At 37.6% G+C, this 9,343-nt stretch overlaps 1 protein-coding gene across 2 annotated transcripts; it reads left to right on the forward strand.

Annotated features, from left to right (window-relative positions):
• Positions 1–1,893: 1,893 nt before the first annotated feature.
• Positions 1,894–8,488, forward strand: shox2 (short stature homeobox 2). 2 transcript variants are annotated; one of them, XM_053486903.1, is made up of 5 exons: positions 1,894–2,224; positions 3,671–3,879; positions 5,933–5,990; positions 6,368–6,456; positions 7,086–8,488. In XM_053486903.1, exons 1-5 carry the CDS (start codon positions 1,972–1,974, stop codon positions 7,377–7,379), a joined length of 903 nt encoding a protein of 300 aa, XP_053342878.1. In that variant the 5' UTR covers positions 1,894–1,971; the 3' UTR covers positions 7,380–8,488. The 2 variants fall into 2 exon arrangements, with proteins under 2 accessions (XP_053342878.1, XP_053342879.1); XM_053486904.1 differs by having other exon boundaries at positions 7,122–8,488.
• Positions 8,489–9,343: the final 855 nt, after the last annotated feature.

The following is a 9,343-nucleotide window of genomic DNA, read 5'->3' on the forward strand; positions in this document are numbered from 1 at the left end:
TAAATCATTACCAATATAAATTGTATCCATTAATAGTTGCGAAACATGTTTGAACGGACATGCAACGCATTAAAATTAATAATAATAATAATAACAAAACAATACCTTTCATTTCATATTTTATTCAGAATATTTAAAGGTAATGTCTCGGGTTGTTTGGGGAAAATATTAATTTTATTATTTTAATAATTTTTTTTTTAAGTCGTTGCATCAGGAAAAAAGTTGGACGTTTATGTGCGTGTCTCTACTGATTGAAAAAAAGTGAAACAATTTCTTTCTTTTTACTAATCCAGACGATAGATAGATAGATAGATAGATATGAAGCAACAGTATTTGTTATAAAACACGAATACGGTATACTCGCGGTTGTTCGGTACATATGCACCCTAGAGAGAGAGAGAGAGAGAGAGAGAATTTATATGTCCTAGTGCTTTAGTTATGTCCTGTAAAACATAAACTTTTTTATTTTCATGGATGCAAGAAAACATCCATGACGCTAGAAACGAGCACTAATGAATGCCCATGGTTTTGAGGGCAGCATAAATATTTAATAAGGAGAATTGTTAGAAAGTATTTCATATGGATTATCAATAAACGCCTCCAGTTTGCCTCGTCCCGATATGATATTCTTGGTAGATCCTGTATCTTGTTGTATTTTGTCTTTTTTCATTTCCTCTAAATTGCTGCGTTCCCACAGGCATTTGGTTACCTTCGCCGCAAATGATGCATTATTTATTCTTTTTTTCCCTCCAAATATAGGCTATAATCATTTCAACTGTGTGCATAGTTTGCAGTAATTAAGCACCTCCAGCGCGGATTCACACCAAAGTACCTCGCAATTAAGCCTCTAATAAGGCATAGAGTTGCAGCTCTGGGAATTGCAATATTTATGGTTAAATAAATAGGCTAGTCTCAGAGATGGAGATGTAATGCCATCAAAATATGCCTTATTAAACTGTTTGCATTAAAAGCTTAGAGATATTCATAGTGCATTATAAATCATAATATATGTATGCATACATATTATCTGGAATAATTGGTCCAGCATTTCTCTCTTTTTTTTTCTTAAAGCTTTACATTTATTCCCCATGTCAATAAAAAGGCAATACATTCCATATCCTATATGCACTGTTAATTCTTCAAAGTATGAACCAAATAATTTAAAAATAAAAACATCTTATTTTGCTAGATTGAGTCAAGTCTTAAGTCTTAGAAATCTCAGGCATCCCAGACTGATTTGGCTACACCGTTTAATAAGGAGTCGTCAGTCCTCGTTCACGCGCTTGTCGTGTCTGAAGCCGCACCCCTGTGGAGGTGAGACGCACCGCAATAAAAGTAACCTAACTCGCGACAACGCGTAATGCCATTAATTTGTCCGCCTTGTCAATCTTGGATCAATGACCAATAGCATCCTCGCGAGAGGGAGGATGAGCTGAGGAGGATGAGGGGTTGATAGATAACCCCCCCCCCCCCAACAAACGTACACACACACACACACACACACCTTCTCCTCCTCCTGCTCTGTTAGTACACGGCTACAGAAGAAGAAGAAGAAGAGGGGAGGGGGGGGGGGCTCATCCCGGCTTCCTGAGGGGAGGTAATTTGCACGGATCAAGGGGCCAGGCGTTACAAAGTATAAATAGTGTGACTTCAATCGCGGCTCAGCGAGCAGCAGGTCTGTAACTCACCGCGACGAAACCAGGAACCGGCCCAGATATCCGAGCTCCGACAGTTCGAACCCGCTTCTGCTCGTGAGCAGGGACAAAACACACACACATTCAGACACTCACACACATAGAAAGAGAGACAGACAGACAGACAGACAGAGAAAATAAGCGTCACTGATGTGTTATCTTTCACTGTTGAGAAAGTGATTGAGACGAGACGAGACGAGACGAGAAGAGAAGAGAAGAGAAGACTGGCGGGGTTTAGTAGTTTTCCTCCTTCTCCTTCTTCTTGTTTTTGGGACCAATGATGGAAGAACTCACCGCGTTCGTGTCCAAATCCTTTGATCAGAAAGTGAAAGAGAAAAAAGAAGTGATCACGTACCGGGAAGTGCTGGAGACGGGCTCGGCGCGCGCCAGGGAAGCGCTCCCGGTTGAAGCGGGGCGCGAGGACACGAGCCTTCTGGCGCGGGCAGCCGTCGCGCGCTCACCGGTCAGAGAAGCGGACATGACAGGACCGGAGAGGACGCGGGACACGGGGAGTCCCAAACTTACAGACGGTGAGTTTTTTTGCTCAGTTCAGATGAGGATTTAGTGTGGTAAATGTGGAGAAGAAATCTAAATCAATCTAACATTGTTTTTGTTAAAATATTATTATTAATAATAATAGTAATAATACAAATAATAATAATAATAATAATAGATTCGAGCTTACCGATTATTTGTTAATAATGTGAGAGCAATGCATTTATTATTATTATTATTATTATTATTATTATTATTATTAGCTATGTAGAAGAAATCTTGTTTAGCAAATAATGGCCTAGCTTATATTTCTACATTCACGAAATTTTTAAACTTAGTTTTAAAATCACACAAATCATACAAAAATACACATACACACACACACACTGTTTTTGTTTAACTCTGAAGAGCGTGCACAGATCCGACTATTCTCGATCTTACAGAACTAAAAAATACAGTATCCCGCCAATTGTTTTTTTTAACTATTATTAATAAGCGAGATATGATCTGAAAATGTTTTCAAATAAAGCAAAAACAAAAACATGCAAAAAAAAAAAAGCCCATTGGATATTTCGGTTTGCAGTAATAAAAATTACCTGCATTTTAGTTTACATGGGCGCAATCCATCACGCTTAGTACTGTGGATGGTTGACTATGTAAGCTATATAATAATAATAATAATAATAATAATAATAATTAATAATAATAATGTCATCATCATAGAATAATGTACCGCAAAAATGTGTTTTCTTTTGAAATGTAATATTAGGGAAAAAAGGAAAATAAGATGAAGTTGTAAGATTTGAATATATAATATTACATGTCAGGAAATTCATCATCATCATCATCATCACCTTATTATTATTATTATTATTATTATTATTATTATTATTATTATCAAAGGACATGATAATATAAGGACTAATGTTATTATAATAATAATAATCATAAAAAAACTTTTTTATATTCATAATCATAGTAAACATTTATAAGTTCATAAATGTCATCCGTTTATTGGCCGGCCTATTTATATAAAATTAATATTTTTACTATTTTGTAAGCCAGGAGAAATATAATAATAATAATAATAATAATAATAATAATAATAATTCCCCTCAAATGCACTTTGTGTTGTTATAATTTTATTTAGTTTATGTTGCTATTACAGCAGAAAGCTTTGGCCAGCTGTTCACGCGGTGGTGATAACAGAGCAGTGAGCTAGTGCGCAGTGTGTATATGTAGGCTATATGGTGTAAATAATTAAAGAGCTCTCCTTAGGAGGGCAAAACACTCGTGACTGATACCAAGCAAGCCTTAAGCTGTCAGACATTTATTTAAACCTCCTCAGATGGCGAGGAGACCTCATTCTTAGTTCCAGAGCCTTGCTATAACAGATGGCTATCACTGCACAGTTTAGCCATACCAGTCTGAAGCACGGTGTTTGGATCGAAACCGAATTTTCTTCGTTTCATTCCTTAAAGGCATCCTGGACGTGAAAGACCGAAAAGAAGACACCAAACCGATAGAGGACGAGACGCAGACCAAAATCAAGCAGAGGAGAAGTCGGACTAACTTTACCCTGGAGCAGCTGAACGAGTTGGAGAGGCTATTTGACGAGACGCATTATCCGGACGCGTTCATGCGCGAGGAGCTGAGTCAGCGGCTCGGGCTCTCCGAAGCGCGCGTCCAGGTACGACTTCAGCGTGTCGTTTGTGTCTAAGGGAATCCATAATGTATGAATAGCTTTGTATTCTGTGGGGACCTGAACATTTTCAGGCACAGCTTTAGTTTTTCCCCCCCGCCCGCCCTCCTTTTTTGGACCTGAACTTTGATGTGAAATTTGTGGGGGAAACGAAATGTGGGTTGATTTCGTAAACGTTTTTTTTGTAGGGCCTTTTTCCCCTAGTGTAAATAGGACTGTGTGGAACTTGAATTGCATGCCTGCTGCAAACACCTCTCTGATGCAATAACCCTGAAATGTTTTAAAGTAGTAATATATTGATCTGTAAACACAGAGCGCTTACAACCCAAATTCAAGGCTCTGGACCATAGAGACAAGGTCAAAACTTTAAATTAAAATAAATAAATAAATGAACTAATTAATCAATTTTTGTTCGACGTATATACAACATATTAATATGACAATAAAATAAGACTAAGGCATACATGTGCTAGAAGAGATTAATTTTTTGTTATTGATTTACTGACTCATTTGTTTATTATAAACTAACACCATTCAGTATCTAAACCCCCTCCTATGTCCTGGTGTATCCTTAGGCTGTAAAATCTTTCTGCTCGTTTTTGCTAGAAGTTGACCCCACAGGCGACATCTGTAGCGTGTTTTTTTTTTCTTCTTCTTCTTCTTTTCCTCGAAAGGGAAAGGCCATCTGCACAGAAACATAATAAGCGCTCTTCGTTAAAGGCTTATAGTCTGTGTGTGTAACGGGAGACGAGCAACTGAGCCGAGAAGCAGTGATCATGAATATACACATCACATCATGGAGGATTGATAAAAAAAACACACACACACACACACACACAATTATCCTCTTTGGATCTCTTTATCTATTCATTTGGTGCAATGGAGATAATATTATTCGCGTTCTGAATATAGTCTTTATCAAAATTGTGCAAAAAAAGAGAGAGAGAGAGACCTCCCTCGAATTAAAAGTGAGCTGAGAGCCTTAGTGGTCTTTTTTTCTGGCCGTGAGTCCCAGTGCGCATTGGGGAAAAGTGCATTGTGTCCCTCACAAGGAGCGCGCGGATTAACATACATTATATATCATTTTTACGCAAAATAAAGATCTGGCTGCCCGCATGGACAGATTTACAAAAGAAAAAAAAACATTCCAGATTAGGATGATGCTTTTAATATAGAGAAAAATACAAACACTTATGAAAATGCATACACCTTTAGGAATAAATAAAAAAGGATCGCTAAATAGTGATTTTGGTTTGCGTTTTCCAGCGCCAAAGTTGAATCGTGTTGATAAACTGAGGCTCGGGTTCATCTGTGCAGCGCTCTGTGCTACAGAAGGGGATTCATACCAGATTAACATAATAATGAGACGCCTAATCTCCAAATCCCAGCTACTGATGACAAAAAACAACAGTTTCTTTTTTTTTCTTCATAAAAAAAGAGATCTGGACTAAAAATCTTCAAAAAGGGGCTTTGTGAGGAACTTGTTATAACAGTAATTAAGCTGAACTGTGTGCCATTAAACGAGTCAGTAACACGAATTCTGCTGCAGATAAAGGTAATTAATTTGGCCCGTCTTACTAATGGGAGAGGCAAGATAGCCTTGCTCGGATGTCCAAGGCTATAATCTCATGCTGGTGTTTGGTATCAGCAAGTCGATTAGATTCTTCTGGCACACCAAGGGAAAGATGAAACCATGTGCTGAGAAGGCCAGTGTATTAAAGAGCATCAAGGCTTTCTTTTTTCTTTTTTCCCCCTCTCGTTTATTTATACATTTGGAATCGTCTCATCTTGTGGTTAACTGGATGTTATCTATCTATCTATCTATCTATCTATCTATCTATCTATCTATCTATCTATCTGCCTAATATAAAGCATATTAATTAAAAGCTAGGGTTAAGCATCATTAATATTTCAGTCTTCAGAGATTATAGGCTACTTTTCCTGTAATTGTTGTCTTTTTTTTCCTTTTGGAAAAGAATTACGCATGCCCTTGAATGCAGCTGTCAATCACAACGGCGCTAATGAATTTATTTCCCCACAGGTCTGGTTTCAAAACAGGAGAGCCAAATGCAGAAAACAGGAAAATCAATTACACAAAGGTGGGTTGCATTTTTTTAAAATGGAAAAATAATAATAAAGGTCTTTATTCAGCCGTAAGACCTAGGAAGCATGCGCAGTTAATTATAAATCTGATATAATTTTTTCAGTAGCATTTGTATTTAACAATTTAAAAAAAAACAGGTTAAGAAATTTAAAAGAGTTTATTCGCCTTGTTTTTAATTTATACCCCTAGTTGTTTGTTATGTCTATATCATGCCATGCTATTCCAAAGTCTTGCACAATGGGACCGCAGTTTAAACCTCTTGCATGCTTTTGGGAGAAAATAGCCGCTGTCTGGCTGTTCCGTGCTGAGGCTGAGGCTGGAGTGTATACACGACAGCTCTAAACACAAGTGACACACTTCCTCTCTTTGCAGGGGTGCTCATCGGAGCTGCGAGTCAGTTTGAAGCGTGCCGCGTCGCGCCATATGTCAACGTGGGAGCTTTGCGCATGCCATTCCAACAGGCAAGTGTCCTCTGAAGCGCGAGCTCTTAGACAAATTGAGTGCATGGAGTGAATGCTGTTTTGGCACGAGCTTGGGCCAATCGGCATGCACTGAATCCTGGGTAATGGACGTTGAAGCGTTTTTATAGTTTATGAGAAGTGATATGAGTTGCGTCATAATAATGGTATAATGCGTAAATGTGCACAATGTAATATTGAGCATTTTGGTAGTAAAATCTATCTATCTATCTATCTATCTATCTATCTATTCTTATTGGAGGTATTTGTGCATTACGATTCAATGATTCAATCCTTTTTTATATAAATACATGTATGTATTCTACATTTTATGCTCAAACCATGTCCATTGCCCAGTTATATCTCTGAAAACCATTCTACACTCTAAAAAAAAAAATATATATATTCCCATGGTTCCACTAGGAACCTTTGGCATTTCTTTCCTTCAATGTCTGCAAAGTTTTATTTTTAAGGGTTCCACTGGTGTAATCCAGGACCCCCCTCCTAAAAAAAACAACAAAAAAACAACAATCTAAAATTACTACTTTTTTGTTTTTAGAGTGTAGTTATATTCCAGTAGTGGAGTTAATGTGTATTTCCTCCCCTCTCTCCCCCCACGTGTGCGTCCGTAGGATAGTCATTGCAACGTGCCACCCTTCTCCTTTCAGGTGCAGGCGCAGCTGCAGCTGGACAGCGCCGTGGCGCACGCGCACCATCACCTGCACTCTCACCTGGCGGCGCATGCGCCGTACATGATGTTCCCTGCACCGCCGTTCGGCTTGCCGTTGGCGACGCTGGCGGCGGAGTCAGCCTCGGCGGCGTCGGTGGTGGCCGCGGCTGCCGCCGCCAAGAACAGCAACAAGAACTCGAGCATCGCCGACCTGAGACTGAAGGCCAAAAAGCACGCGGCGGCGCTCGGACTGTGACGCGCCGGTGCGCACCCGTCCAGCTTCCGCTCAAAAGGGCAGGACATTTATTTATACTCTCTTATGAAGGACCCTTCAGAATAAAGGCTTATTTATGACATGAAACAACACAAACTGTGAAATCGAACTTGAAGTTTACGGACGCAGTTTGCAAACCAGGAAAAGGAAACGTTTGTCCAAGCTCGTTCCAGGAACGCTCGACTCTTTGTGTGACAAAGTGAACACTTTCTGCGTAGTTTTAATATCTACGTTGTTAGATATCTTTGAGGATAAAATAGTAAAAAAAAAAAAAAGAGGCTGGCCTCGTTTTATCTGAAACAGAGTTTCTCGTGAAAAAGGACACTTATGGATGTCTGTGCGCAAGGACTATAACAAAAAACAAAAAAACAAAAAATCACGTTAAAGCATCTTTCTTCTAACGTGCCATCATGTGAGCTCGGTGTCGTGACGTCAGCGCACTCGTTTGAAATCAGTACCCCGGGTCCGAGGGTGAACTTGGACACGATTTTTGGGGGGTTCTCGAGCCAGTGGATGTTTGAGGAAGAGTAAACAATAAAAGAAGAAGGAGAAAAACTATCACACATTTTAAACACACTTTACGTATTATTATTATTATTATTATTATTATTATTATTATTATTGATGAGTGTATGGTGAATTTAATCACATATCAGGTCTTTATCCAATACAGAGTGTCCACTTTTTTGCAGCTTACACTGAGGTCCAAGTATTAATGTATAGATGCGGTACGGGAAAATGTACAATAACGTCAAAGATATTTTGGTTATTTTGTGATTCATGAAGACATTGATTGTGGAAACATTTTCTGGCTGATTTGATTTGATTTTCTTTATTCGAATATTTTGATTTGCATTCACACCGTGTTTAAAGTCATGTGGAGCTCTATGTAATGTTGGTGTTTTTTTACAAAGTGAACGTACCTCGACTGCAGGCTCGGAATATCCTGAAATACATTTTAACATCCTTTTCAAACAAACAAACAAACAAACCACAAAAAATATATATAATTTCCTCATTACTGTGAAACGTGAACTCACCCTGACCACAGTGTTTTCATTTCATAATAAATCCACCAAACTTTTGTACAAGATTTGTGTTGCTATTATGTGAATCGCTGGAGATAATAATAGTAGTAGTAGTAATAATAATAATAATAATAATATTTTATTCAAACATTTATTATTATTATTATGCAAATATTATCATCAGTGCCTGCAAAGCATATAGATAGACTTACTGTTTACTGAATATACAGCGTATTGTTTTGACAGTCAATTGTAAATGACCGTATTATTAATTCCTGAGTACTTTTCCAGCTCAGATCTTTGTACAATTTTGGAGTTTTCTCTCCTCAAGAATGGGACAATTTTTACAACCTAAACCCCTTTTAGTAATAATTAATTCAAATAGTTTATGGCCTAATAATTTTACATATGCTAAACATTTTTGGGGGAGGAAATTTAAAATTGTGTTTAATGGGGAAAACGAGGACAATTAGTATGGTTAATTGATGTAACCCAAGTGTATAATTAATACAATAACAGTGGGAAGAAAAATAGGATGGCGTTGTGGTGAGACTTTTTGTTCTATATAAAGGGTGCATTTATTTATTTTTACAGCACTAATGCATGGCTGGCTAACCAAATTATTTGCATGTTTGAAGTCGAATTTTTGCTTTGTTTTCATGTAATGTAATTTTATTTTATTTTGCAAGGCAAACTTTGAGTATGTGAACACAACATTTATTAATCATTCACAGCAGATTAAAACGTGCTGGCGCAAAGGCGAACAAAAAACTTTAACTTAATTATAATAAGCTATATTATAATTATAATCTTAATCATTTTTTCATGTTATAGAATCTCCTATTATTATTATTATTATTATTGTTATTTTTATTATTATTATTGATGCCAGATTATATTTCACGCGTTTGCATACTC

Source organism: Clarias gariepinus, chromosome 25 (assembly GCF_024256425.1).
Source record: "Clarias gariepinus isolate MV-2021 ecotype Netherlands chromosome 25, CGAR_prim_01v2, whole genome shotgun sequence".
Taxonomy (NCBI): Eukaryota; Metazoa; Chordata; class Actinopteri; order Siluriformes; family Clariidae; genus Clarias; species Clarias gariepinus.

Bases quoted from the DNA above. Each gene is read 5' to 3' on its own strand.
- shox2 (XM_053486903.1), top strand. From the start codon at position 1,972: ATGATGGAAGAACTCACCGCGTTCGTGTCCAAATCCTTTGATCAGAAA. The intron at 3,880-5,932 runs GTACGACTTCAG...ATTTCCCCACAG, and splicing joins TCTCCGAAGCGCGCGTCCAG to GTCTGGTTTCAAAACAGGAG. The intron at 5,991-6,367 runs GTGGGTTGCATT...CTCTCTTTGCAG, and splicing joins GGAAAATCAATTACACAAAG to GGGTGCTCATCGGAGCTGCG.